The sequence below is a fragment of the Manihot esculenta genome, chromosome 2 (assembly GCF_001659605.2).
Source record: "Manihot esculenta cultivar AM560-2 chromosome 2, M.esculenta_v8, whole genome shotgun sequence".
In the NCBI taxonomy this organism is placed as follows: domain Eukaryota; kingdom Viridiplantae; phylum Streptophyta; class Magnoliopsida; order Malpighiales; family Euphorbiaceae; genus Manihot; species Manihot esculenta.
In genome coordinates, this window is record NC_035162.2 from 31,136,983 (window position 1) to 31,151,137 (window position 14,155).

General features: G+C 36.8%; 1 protein-coding gene across 1 annotated transcript; it reads left to right on the forward strand.

The window, feature by feature from the left end:
- Nucleotides 1-313: 313 nt before the first annotated feature.
- LOC110609218 (sorting nexin 2A) lies at nt 314-13,171 on the forward strand. Its single transcript, XM_021748651.2, has 5 exons — nt 314-1,724; nt 1,848-2,057; nt 2,354-2,614; nt 5,456-5,542; nt 12,862-13,171. Exons 1-5 carry the CDS (start codon nt 651-653, stop codon nt 12,943-12,945), a joined length of 1,716 nt encoding a protein of 571 aa, XP_021604343.1. The 5' UTR covers nt 314-650; the 3' UTR covers nt 12,946-13,171.
- The last annotated feature ends 984 nt before the right edge of the window (nt 13,172-14,155 follow it).

Below are 14,155 nucleotides of genomic sequence, written 5' to 3' on the forward strand. Positions count from 1 at the left end.
TTATCCTTTTTAAGTTTGTAAGTCACCAAGCGAATCAACTTGCTCATTTGCTGCCCATTTAACTTTGCCTGATGATGTAATTTCTTCGGTTTGGTTGGGAGATACTCCTTCACCATGCCATCATGTTGTTCTGCAAGATATTAGGCAGAGATCCTCATTGATTGATTAATGGAGCTAGTTTGTGTTTTTAAAGACAGTTTTACCCCTAACTAACGATCCCAAACGAGTTCCACACCGCGAGTATCGTGAACCTCTACACATTCAGTGCTCTGATGTAGCTTGGAAGGCTCTCAAAACTGAACACGAGAAGGGGACCATCAGTCCCTTCTATCTAATCTTAATAAAATCTAAGAAGAAAAAAAAAAATCCAAACCCCGGACGTCCCCACCCACCTAAAAGCTTCAGAACCCATTGAAAACGTAAGAAACCCGGATCCTTGCGTGACGATCGCGTGCACCTCATGCTTGATCGTCTTCTTCCACCTATTGCCCCCGGCTTACGTTAGCTCATTCTCCCTCCTTAACCAGTCCCTCCTAGTTCACTCTCTTAAACACAAACCTGATTTCTATCTTCAACTCTGGGTCGTAGTTTAGCAGCTGCACTATAATTGTTTATTTTTATTATATTTTTTTAAATTTATCGGAATAAAAATGATGGGATCGGAAAACCAGGACATTGAGGAAGCTCATATGCACGCATCTCGAGATGAAATGGAGAATCTCGTCCTCGACGAACCTTCCAATAACAACAGCAACGGCACCAAATCTTTTTCCGATTACCGTAGCGCCATGTCATCACTCGCCGATACTTACCACCCTCTATCGCCGCCGATGACGGCGCCGGCTGACTCTGATCCCCTGCTTGCTCCTTCGTCCTTTCGTGATCTCCGAAACCCTAATATCGCAACCGATAACTCGTCTTACATTGAGCCGCCGTCCTATTCCGATGTCATTTTCAGTCCGTTCGATGAAAACGCGGTCAACGAAGTCAACGGCGCTGGTAGCCCTGGTCGTTCTTCCGATTCTTCTGTTTGTTTCTCGAGGTCCCCGTCCTCCAGCTCCGAGTATATCAAAATAACAGTCTCGAATCCACAGAAGGAGCAAGAAACTTCTAATTCTCTCGTTCCAGGAGGTAACGCTTATGTTACGTATCTAATTACGACGAGAACGAGCATGCCAGGGCTTAACGGATCTGAATTTAGCGTACGGAGGCGATTTAAAGATGTGGTTACTTTATCAGATCGATTAGCAGAGTCTTATCGAGGGTTTTTTATTCCTCCGAGGCCGGACAAGAGTGTGGTGGAGAGCCAAGTGATGCAGAAGCAGGAGTTTGTCGAGCAGAGGAGAGTGGCATTAGAAAAATACTTGAGGAGACTCGCCGGGCATCCAGTGATTAGCAAAAGTGATGAACTGAGGGTATTCTTACAGGTTCAAGGGAAGCTGCCGTTGCCAACGAGTACTGATGTAGCTTCAAGGATGCTTGATGGTGCAGTGAAGTTGCCGAAGCAGTTGTTTGGAGAGAGTGTGGCAGTGGCGCCACACGAAGTTGTGCAGCCGGCAAAAGGAGGTAGGGATTTGTTACGGCTATTCAAGGAGTTGAAGCAGTCAGTATCTAATGACTGGGGAGGATCAAAGCCACCTGTTGTTGAGGAAGATAAGGAGTTTTTAGAGAAGAAAGAGAGGATGCATGATCTCGAGCAACAACTCAGCAATGCTTCTCAGCAGGTATATTTTTAATTTTACAATTTTTTGTTCAAAGATTTAAAAAAACGTAAGTTGCCTGTATCTTAATTGTTTGATTGTGTATCTTAGACTCTAGAATGATTTTGTGGTGCAATTTGGTAATAGGCTGAATCGCTGGTTAAAGCCCAACAAGATATGGGGGAGACAATGGGAGAATTAGGATTAGCATTTATAAAATTGACTAAATTTGAGAATGAGGAGGCTACCTTAAACTCTCAGAGAGTTAGAGCTGCTGACATGAAAAATGTGGCGACAGCTGCAGTTAAAGCAAGCCGATTCTACCGGGAGTTAAATGCGCAGACTGTCAAGCATTTGGTAAATTGCAGAAATTTTTGTTACGGGTTGCATTTTGTTTTCTAATGGATTCAATTATGTTCATGAATCTTTTTTCATTTTTGTTTTTAATTTCTGCCAGTTAATGCATTCTGCATGAAACGGATTAAAACGTATATATTTTAATGAGAAATGGGTATTTTCATGTGTTTAAACTACTCTGAATATCAATTCCATTATTCAAATTACAAATTACCAAATGTAAATATTTTGGTATGAGAATTGAATATTCTAATGATCTCAAAAAGAAAAACATTGCTGTTGTTTGAACTTGGCAGGATACGTTTCATGAATACCTTGGACTGATGTTGTCTGTCCATGGTGCATTCTCAGACCGTTCTAGTGCTTTGTTGACTGTGCAAACTCTTATATCTGATTTGTCGTCATTGCATTCGAGGGCCGAAAAACTTGAAACTGCATCATCAAAGATATTTGGTGGTGACAAATCTAGGATTCGCAAGATAGAGGAGTTGAAGGAAACCATCAGAGCCACTGAGGATGCAAAACATGTTGCAATTAGAGAATATGAACGGATCAAGGTATCTTACTTTATGTTTTTGTTCACATCAAAACTGTATATTGATTGTGGTCTTCCAACTACTTCAACAACTTTAGTTAGTTTGCAATTGCAAAGTATCAGCTTAGAGCTAGATTAATCAGAACCATTTGGACCTTGTTTGCATAATGGCAATTCTGTAGATGTGTACATGGCCTTAGTCTGTGCTGAGAGCAAAACAAAGTTTGGGAAATGCTGCATTTGCGTGGACGATCCATATCCTTCCCATTTTGTTTTTGGATTAACCAGGTCTCAACTACAATGCAAGCCCATAACCTCTCAACCTTTAAGATAACTCTAGGATCACTAAGCCAAGTTCATTGGTAATCTAATATCCACTTGAGATAAAAAATACTTTTATAAGTGCTTCAGTTTTCCTACAGATATTTGAGTATTAGGCTTCAAAATTAATGTCTCAACAGTGGTTCATTTTGTAGATATTAATTTGCATCTAGTGATGCTATCTGGTTTGGCATATTTAATGAGATATGTGTTCCAAGATTGGGCAATAATTGCTGCAGGGCTCATTGGCATTGGGAGTAACCATAGTTACATGGTTTTTTGACCACGGTTGCTCAAAATTCCTAAAGAAATTAGATAATGGAAAGATGGTTTATTCCCTCTTGGTGTATGTAACTCTATACAAGCTTGTTTACCAAGCATTCTTCTGAATCATTTATCCCTTTTAAGATTCCTATTTATGTTGCACTCAATATTGAATAGTTGCAGAGGAATTTTCTTTGATTGATGTGAGGGATGGCATGAGATCATCTGGTTAGCTTGTAGGTGGCATGTAATTCTGTCTCCAGGGGTTTGCTACAGATTTTTTAGTGTTAGGCTTCAAAATTAAGTAGCACAGCAGTTTGGTAGTTATTAATTTGCCGCATGTACGTTTGTCTGGTTTGACATATTTAGTGGGTTATGTGGTCCAAGATTGGCCAGTAATAGCTAAGCGGTTCATTGGAATTGGGAGCAAACTTAGCTATTTGGATTTTGGACCTTGTTCGCTCAAAATCTCTAAAGAGATCAGATAATGGAAAAGATGGTTTGCCCCTCTTGGTGGATGCAACTCTTATACAAGCTGTTTACCTAGTATTCCATTGGATCTAATGCCTTTTCCAAAGATTCCTGTGTTGCATTAAAATTTGAGTATTTGCTTAGGGATTTACTTTAGAGTGATGGGAAGGACGTTAGGAGAGTTATTATTGTTAGCTGGAAGGTGTCTGGTAAACCTATATCTCAAGGGAATCAGTTAATTCGGTGTCTAAAAATATTGCAATAATTGTGAAGTACTTATTGGCATTTTCCTTTAAGACCTCATTATCTGTGACATGATGGAATTAAGAGTGAATATAATATAGCCTGCATATAGCAAGTGGATGATAAATTTTACTTTTGAATGTTGACAGAAGTTCATATGTTGGGGATGGATTTATCACATATTTGCTTTAGCAAAGAGATATGTAGCAGATAAAATAATTTTTCTGGTCTTTCATGGGTTCATTTCAAAAGACATTCTTGGGGTACTTTCTCTGTTTAATTTATTTGATGATGATATGTGATTTCATCCATTTTCCCATTCCATTTATTTTGTTAATGCAAATATGATTCTAAGATAATGCTCTCCAGCGTAAGCAGTGTTATGAACAGTAAATTCCCCATTTCCAGTTCATTAAATAAGTTTAGCATATGAGCATAGAGTTCCAGAAGCAAGTGTAGCACTTCAAAGAGGATAGTTACCCTGTATACTGTTCTATTAGAGCCCTTTCCTTCTTGTTTTTGTTGTTCCCCAACCCCCCTCCCCCTCTTAAGAATACGATAAGGTCTAGCCCCTGTTATGCTCCTAGATTTCTAGGTAGTTATGAAATGGATTTGAGAAGGTTTTTTCTGACAAGGCAATCTAATTTGTTGATATATGATGAATAAACCTCTCCATTTTCTAAAGTGGCTAGGCTATGTTTCATTTACAATTCATAAGAGGTCTGTCTACTTTTTATCTTGACAATGACAAGGCCAAAAGTTGGGTTGAAGGATTTGAAAATCAGGCTGTTGAGTGTTGATGTTAATTAATCTCCATGAAACATGATATATTTGCTTTTCAATGGATTTGCGCATGCACAAATTTGATGTTCTCCTAACGGTTTTGCTAGCAGATGGACAAGCACTCCACATTGCTGTTTTGTTTTGAGGGAGTCATTCCTTAGCTTCCTAAATGTTCTCATGTTGAATTCATGGATGTCGCTGGTTATTCCTTGGAATAGATTCTGGCAGTAATATAATTGTGATAATAACAAAGTTGCTAACCAGGTTATTTACATTTATGTGATTGTGGTTCCCAATGTTGCGTGGATAAGCTCCATGTTAAACACTTTGTTGTCTGTCGCTTCTGATGCAGTAATTGTGTGGATGTGAGACATAGACCTACCTAGGAGTGAGGGACTCTTCTTTGTAGAAGCTTTTCCCATTTCATTCATTGCTATCTTGGTGATGATGTAGGGGACCTGTTGACTATGATGCCAAGTTTTCAGACTAGCAATGAGCTAGTGGTCATTTATCTATGTATGAACAAATGTGTCTTGCATATTTTCAAACATTTGTTGTATTGTAGTTTTGGCTTATGGCTGATATTTACTGTACCTACCTGTTCAAGCAGACTATGAGTACACTGTCCAGCTAGTCTCATTTGTGTTCTAGATATGCCAGAATTTAATGTTTGGTCATAATTCCAGTAATGTGAGGCTATATAGCCTTTTGTTTTCTTTTCTTTCTTTTCTTTTAAAAAAATCTCAATGTTGCAATTGGTTTAATAAGAATCTGATTTCAGGAGAATAACAGAAGTGAACTAGAAAGGCTTGACAGAGAAAGGCGTGCTGACTTCTCGAACATGTTGAAGGGGTTTGTTCTTAATCAGGTACCAATTATGTTTTGGAATTCTTTTGTTAGATGATAATAAAATTTTCTAGAGAACATAAGGGTTTCTCTTTTGAGAGTGACTTATGATTGATTCCTTTTAAACTTATGTTTTGGGCAAAATCGGTCTTATGAGTTCATATGGACTGGACTTGCAAAATCTGATAGAACCTACTAGAGAACTCAATTATTTCCGGTTGCAGCATGTTGCAGTGTCCTACTCCTCAAAGCTATGCTTCTGTGAAAAAGTGAAAAAAGAAAAAAGAAAAAAAAAATGAAAAGAAAAAAGTGGAGTAACTTTTTCTTACACCTGTATGTGGATCATTTGACGATGCAATTAGATGGACATCAGGCCAAATCTACTGGTTTTCAGAACCCATATGGTGCTAGGCATACATATATATATTTTTTTCTCATTTCCATCTATGACTCTGAATGCATCCCACATAATTGAGCAACATAACATAAGTTTGGTATTACAGCCTAGTACTAGCAACTCTATGTAATGACAAGGCTAATGGCTGATTACTTGATTATGCTTAACGGTGGTGTGGGCCCAATTGGGGGTGGGGGGTGTTAAGGGGGTTTGTTTTTGGAGTTTTATTTATGCGCTGTATGTGATTAATTGATGCAGTGAAGGAAATCTAGATTTAGGGATTATTTTTGTTAATTACAATGTTTTGGATGCTTATTGTAAATTTACCATTTAGGAAGGGTAGGGTTTTTGTGCTTCTTAAGAGATTTTACTTGGATAATTAATAGAATGGTTTTGATGGAGAAAGAGCTTTGGTACCAAATTTATTTTAAACTGATGAAAGTTATGGGCAACTAAGGGGTGAGAAACACATTGTAAAGCAAAACAAATTTTCAAATAGAGAAAAGGGTAACCCAATGCATGAAGCATCTCACACTTGTGGGCTCTAAGTAGGGTTGATGTACTCATCATAACCCTTGCTTTGCATATAGGATATTTCTGTGACTCACTCAATCCAAAATTCTCAAATAGAGAAGTGGACCAAATTCCCAAATCTGATCAACTGTCAATAACATCATCATAAGAATCTCTCTAAATAAAACACCCACACATAGGCAGTTATAGTTTTTATCAACTAGTCCTAACTCCTATTTGTAACTAATTAGGAATATAAACCAAACCATGCTAGGAATATTAAAAAAAATTCTAACTAGGAAATTCTAAAATAATAAATTCTAAATGGAATAGAATTTTAAACCTATAAATATTAACTTCCTAATTTGACAATGAATAGTTAAATTAAAATAATTCATATATCTCATCTTCCTATGCTACATTATTTTCCCTACTTAAAAAAAAATCAACCTAGAGTCTCATAGTGAGGAAGAACCAAGAAATGGACTTAGAGACTCTTATCTTTGATGATAGCAATAAAATTGAAACTGTTGACTTATTTACTAATCCTAGCTGATTCTAGAGATTTGATTTGATCTGATTAGGATCCTTAATTATATCTGTAATTATTATTTGATTATTTGCTTCCTGTTTAGATATGATTCTCTGTGTATAAATAGTCATGTAGACCAATTGTAAAGATTAAGAGTGAAATACAAGAATGCTCAAAATTTTCCCCAAAATTCTTCATGGTATCAGAGCCTTTTCCTGATTTTTTGAGTCCAAATTCAATTTTTCCTCTTTAGGGTTTTCAAACCCTAGATCTACCTTTTTGGTACTAACCCATTTAGGAGCCTCTCAATCTCTCACCGCCGGCACCAGGAGAACCGCCGGCCGATCTACCAGCTCCGATGCCGGAAAAGCCTGCGCGTGAGGCTCACGCGCCACCCCTTCCTGGCGCGTGACCCGTTGCTTCCCGGCGCGTGACCCATTATCTGTCACTGCTTTGCTGCTCCGATCACTCCGGCGACGATTCCGATCATCTTTTCGGCCTTCCCGTGCTGCTACCCGGTCTTTTTGGTGAATCAATTGGGCTCTCTTGTGTGTACAACCTTGGATACCTCCTATTCTGTCACAGTTTATAAACCTTTACCATGGCAGAAGGTAAAAGGGTGTCAATGACAGAAGGAAAAAGGGTGTCAATAGCAGAAGGTAAAAGAGTCTCGATTCCTAACTCTGATTCCTCATTCTTTAGTGCCACATCTGACTTTGTAAAGTCAGGTAATGCTTCATCTCTTCATAATATTCCATGGATTATCGATTCTGGTGCGAATAGACACATGACAGGTTATTCTAAAGGCTTTCTCAATTATTTTCCTTCCCTAACCAAAGATAGTGTCAAAATTGCTGATGGCTCTCTTACTCCCATATCCGGAACAGGTTCTGTTATTTGCACATCCAATATTAAATTATCATCTGTCCTCCATGTTCCTCACTTTCCTGTCAACCTTTTATCTGTTAGTGCTATCACCAATGCCCTTAATTGTAAAATTGAATTCTTTCCTGATCATTGTGGTATTCAGGATCTTCACACAGGAAAGAGGATTGGCAATGGTAGACTGCACGATGGCTTATATATGTTGGAGGGTGATCCAGGTTCTTCGATATCTCAAGCCTGTTTTGGAGAAAATAAGGATGTCAATCAGGAAATAATACAATGGCACAGACGGTTAGGGCATCCATCATTCTTTGCCTTAGAAAAACTTTATCCTAATTTGTTTGCTAGAACTCAGTTTGATTCTCTATTTTGTGATGCTTGTGAGTATGCTAAACACACTAGAACATCCTATCCTTGGAGTCATAATAAAAGTCAAATTCCTTTTGCGACTATTCATTCTGATGTTTGGGGGCCTACTCAAACTGTCTTCTTGTCTGGTAATCGATGGTTTGTCACCTTTATTGATTGTTGTACTCGAATGACTTGGGTCTATTTGATTAAAGCTAAAAGTGATGTCTTTTATTGTTTTCAATCCTTTCATAAGATGGTTTGTACTCAATTTGATACTAAGGTGAAAATTTTGAGAACTGACAATGGAAGAGAATACATGGATAGTAGCTTTTCTGCTTATTTGGAGAGTAATGGGATAATACACCAGACTAGTTGTTCTTATACTAGTGCTAAAAATGGCGTTGCTGAGAGGAAAAATAGGCATCTATTGGAGGTAGCTCGATCTCTTATGTTCACCATGAATCTACCCAAAGCATATTGGGGAGATGCAATTCTTGCATCTGCTTATCTTATCAATAGAATGCCTCTCAAGACCCTTGACTTTATAAGTCCTTTGGCGGTTCTACAAGGGAAGAATTCATATGTTGTTCCACCAAAAGTATTTGGGTGTGTTTGCTTTGTCCATACTAGGACGGCAGGAAAACTGGATCCCAAGGCCCTTAAATGTGTGTTTGTTGGGTATTCTCCAACACAGAAAGGATACAAGTGTTATCATCCTCCCTCTAGGAAATACTTCGTTAGTATGGATGTTACCTTCCGAGAAACTGAACCCTACTTCAGCACCACCCACTCATCTCTTCAGAGGGAGAATAATGAGCAAGAAGAGGTGATCCCGAATTCTGTGATTCTGAATGATATGGTTCAACTAGAAAGTTTGAGTTCTAGTAGACAGGGGGAGATGTCCAATCAGGGAGAGAGAACTGGTCGTTTGGACAAGCCAGATTTGAGAAGGTATTCAAGGAGAGACAAGGCAGAAGAAGCCATTATGCAGTCTACTCAGAGTCAAGAATCTTCTCCTGGTGAGTTACCCAGTCATGAATCTTCTTCTAATGAGTTACCCACAACTCTTTCTTCTGGTGAGTTACCCACAACTCTTGAATGTTTCAATGACTTAGATAAACCTATTGCACAAAGAAAAGGGGTCAGATCTTGCACTAAACACCCTATTTCTAACTTTGTTTCTTATGAATCTTTATCTTCTTCCTATAGAGCCTTTGTCTTGTCTATTTCCTCTGTGTCTATTCCACAGGATTGGAAGAAAGCTTTTGCAGATCCTAAATGGAAGAAAGCAATGATTGAAGAGATGAAAGCATTGGCTAAAAATGAGACTTGGGAGCTTGTCACTCTCCCACCTGAGAAGAAACTCGTTGGCTGTAAATGGGTGTTCACAGTGAAACACAAAGCTGATGGCACAATTGAACGGTTTAAGGCCAGATTGGTTGCTAAAGGATTCACCCAAACCTATGGAGTGGATTACCAAGAGACATTTGCCCCAGTTGCAAAAATGAACTCAATCAGAGTTTTGTTATCTTGCGCAGCCAACTTGGACTGGGACTTGCAACAGTTTGATGTGAAGAATGCTTTCCTCCATGGAGATTTAGAGGAAGAAGTGTTCATGGAAATTCCTCCTGGGTTCGCTGATGAGAAGACACAAGGAAAGGTGTGCAGGTTAAAAAAGGCTTTGTATGGGCTAAAACAATCTCCCAGAGCTTGGTTTGACAGGTTTAGCAGAGCCATGCTGTCCTTTGGTTACCAACAAAGCAATGCTGATCACACTCTGTTTATCAAACATCATAAGGGTAAGATCACCCTTCTTATTGTGTATGTTGATGATATAGTGGTGACAGGTGATGACAAAGAGGAAATGGCTCAACTAAAGAGGTTGTTGGCCCAGGAATTTGAAATCAAAGATCTGGGAAAACTGCAATATTTTCTAGGTATCGAGGTGGCTAGATCAGAAAAAGGAATTTTCATCTCCCAAAGAAAGTACATTCTGGATCTTTTGGAAGAAACTGGTATGATGGGGTGTAAACCAGCAGAATCTCCCATTGAAAGCAATCACAAGCTGAAAGCAGGAACTGGTGAGTCCGTGGATATTGGAAGATATCAAAGATTGGTAGGAAGGTTGATTTATCTCTCACACACTCGACCGGATATAGCCTATGCTGTTAGCTTAGTCAGCCAATTCATGCATGACCCTCGCGAGACTCATATGCAAGCTGTACTTCGCATCTTGAGATACCTAAAGTCTGCGCCAGGGAAAGGGCTTCTTTACTCCAAACATAGTCACCTCCGAATTGAAACTTTTACAGATGCAGATTGGGCAGGATCTCTCGATGACAGGAGATCCACCTCTGGCTACTGCACAGTTGTGGGGGGAACCTTGTCACCTGGAGGAGCAAAAAACAAAGTGTTGTTGCTCGGTCAAGTGCGGAAGCTGAATACAGAGCAATGGCCCAAGGAGTATGTGAACTCTTATGGTTGCAGAAGTTATTGGAAGAGTTGAGATTGTTCGAGAGAGACAAGATAACCTTGTATTGTGACAATAAAGCTGCTATAAGTATAGCACAAAATCCAGTCCAACATGACCGAACCAAGCACATTGAAATTGATCGGCATTTCATTAAAGAAAAATTAACAGATGGTATTTTGAGCCTAGTACATGTGACTTCTACGGGGCAACTTGCGGATGTGTTTACTAAAGGACTTAACAACAAGATCTACCATAATCTGATTTGCAAGTTGGGCATGTGTGACATCTTTGCACCAACTTGAGGGGGAGTGTTGACTTATTTATTAATCCTAGCTGATTCTAGAGATTTGATTTGATCTGATTAGGATCCTTAATTATCTCTGTAATTATTATTTGATTATTTGCTTCCTGTTTAGATATGATTCTCTGCGTATAAATAGTCATGTAGACCAATTGTAAAGATTAAGAGTGAAATACAAGAATGCTCAAAATTTTTCCCAAAATTCTTCAGAAACGAATAACTTTATGCTTTCCTTTGCATTCCTTGAAACATTTGAACATAGAAATTTGATCACAACTTTAATCGAAAGACTTCAATTTAATAAGAACATGAGATTTTGATTTTCGAGTTGTTTTTTCCTTGGGTGATATCCTTCAATTTATATTGAAGTCTTCATGGCTTTATTTTTTTCATTCCCTATGATAGGCTCCTCAATTTATCGTGCTCATTCTTATCAGCTTCAGGTACTTTCTCCAGGGTCATTTCTACCAAATTTTCTTACTCAGTCTTATCATCTTTGTTTTCCACGTTGGAAGGTCAACCATTGAAGTTTGGGATCCAAATTGTTCTCTTTTGTTCTTCAAATTGCTTATTTGATTTAGGCTGCTTTTTTTGTTCTTATCTTGTATCTTTAACAGCATTGATAAATCACTATCAAACCCTATTTTTAGTCTTGACATTGCATCAAACTCTTCTTTCAATTTTAAAGTTGATTTATATTGCATAATTTCCTATTGCATAATTTCCCCCCTTAGATGAAAGCGTATTTTGATCCTTGACTTTCACCTGAAAACTCTAATGACACCTTGACCTTTAAAAAGTGCCACCTCTCATCTCATCTTTTAAAAGGTGGAATAAGTAAACATTGCAATCATAGTCAGTAACAAAATTGAAAGAAAATTAGAGTAAGTGAGGGTGCCACCTAAGCTCTTTATATATATATATACATATATATAGATCAGGCCATAGGTCAGTTCCAAACCTGAGTCAGATCGTTACTGGATCTAAAACAGTCAAATCTGGTTGACTTGAATTGTGACTAAACTGAAAAAGAAATGGGACTGTTGGATTTGATAAAACCAGATGGAGTCGGATTGAATCAGAATCATAACCAGAACATAATCAAAACTTGAACCATGGGAAGGTTATACAGCCCAGTTCAGATTCAGCCCATCACCAACCTAGAGCTGATTCTCAAAATTGATGTAGATAAGCTCTGATAGAAAATTGATGTAGATAAGCTCTGATAGAAAATTGATGTAGAACTAGCTAAGGTACAAGGAATTAAGGGGTGAGATTAGAAATATATTCTCACATCTTATCGTCAACAATATTATTACTATAATAAAATCTCTTAATAAAAATGCCTAGACATAGGTATTTGTAGTCTATCAACCATCCTGATTATAACTATTAAGAATACTATAACAAATCAAATTAAGAATGTAACCCAATTGTAATTAGGAAATCCTAAACTAAATAGATTTATTAACTAAAACTTCTAATTTTATGATGAATAATTAAATTAAAATAATTCATAAACCTCGTCTTCTTAAACTGCATCATTTTCCCTTCATTGGAAGAAAACTAGATCTCGAGACTTATAATAGGAGCCGAAAAATTCGAAGGATGAGTAATCGTTCTCGGGACAAGATTAGATTTGCCCATTTTATATTGAATTAATCTTAGGCCATACTTTGGTGCACTTCGTAATTGCGAATAAAATGCAATTCTCAGAATAAGATTACATTTTCTTGTTTGGCACGCAATGAATCCAAAGTTTTTGTTTTTGTGTTGTTTTTATATTTGAGTAACTTGATTATATGTATGTACAAATGACATCTACTTTGGGATTGCATATTTGTTTATTGAGGCACAAGTTTATACTGTTCCATATGATGGACGTGCAGGTGGGATATGCTGAGAAGATTGCAAACGTATGGGCAAAGGTTGCGGAAGAGACAAGTGCATATGCGAGAGAGAGCATTGTGTAAATTCGGATCTTCTGCTCTTTATTTCCGTTTTCTTTTCTGTTTGTTATTGCACACTGATAGGAAGTATTCTTACATTGAATCAATAAAGACGAGAAGTTTGTAGCTTATCAAATTTTACTTTCCTCTTAGTCTGTTAGCTAGGTTGTTATTTGTTTAAATACATCCTGAAATTTTTGTTTGATGTTGTAATTTCCTTTAGTACCTCTTTGAAAGTTCTTTTTTCTTATTTTGTTGTGTTTTTTCTTTTTTTTTTCTTTTTTTTCTTTTTTTCTTTTTGGTTGTGAGAGGGTGAGGGGTAGTTAGTTGGTGTTGATTACAATCAAAGATAGAGAATTCCTGTACTAGTTGGAATTAAACGTAGTATTCAATAGATTTTAATTGTGAATTTTAACATAAAGATTTTTTTTAACAAAATAAAATTCTAAAATTTTAAGAATTAAATTATTTTTCATTAAAATGATAAGGAATAAGTTTTGAGTTTTGTTAAACCTCAAAAAGTTCTATTATAAAATTATCCTTATTATTATACAAAAGGAAGAAGATGAAATGGTGTTGTATGTGATCTGTGGGTGATGTCGAGGAGGTCGCTGAAGAGGGAGGGGAAAGGGATTTTCTCAAGCGAATGAGAGAGAGAAGGTAATAGTTCAAGGGAGAAAATTGAATTTTAACATGACAAGTGAAATATCAACAAAATTATACGAGCGTGGTTTTTTGAACTATTAAATATATATAAAGAGTAGAGCTAAATAAATTCTAAGCTATTTAAATGTATTAAAAATAAAAAAATACCAATAGGCTTTAATTAGAGGAAAATTTAGTTATAGTAATTTTATATTATGATGATAAATTTAATTGAATATTAAAAATTAATATGCTAGTATATCACTACATTATATATAAAAATTATTAAAAATTGACATGTAAAAAATTAATTTGAATAATTTAACTAGTATAAATAATATATAATGCAAGTTAAACAAAACTAATTAGATTAAGTATTGGAGTTTTTCGTTACAGTTTATTGTTATACACTTTCAAATTGTGTAGTCATTCAATAACTTGACTGTGTCTATTTCTAACCTTTTTAGAGAGAGTACCATAGGGTTCAAAATAAAATATTTCCTTTTGGGTTAGTATTTTTTGGCATACGTGTTTTTTAGGTATGTTTATATATATATATATTTTAGTTGTTCGATTTTTTTCTTATTTA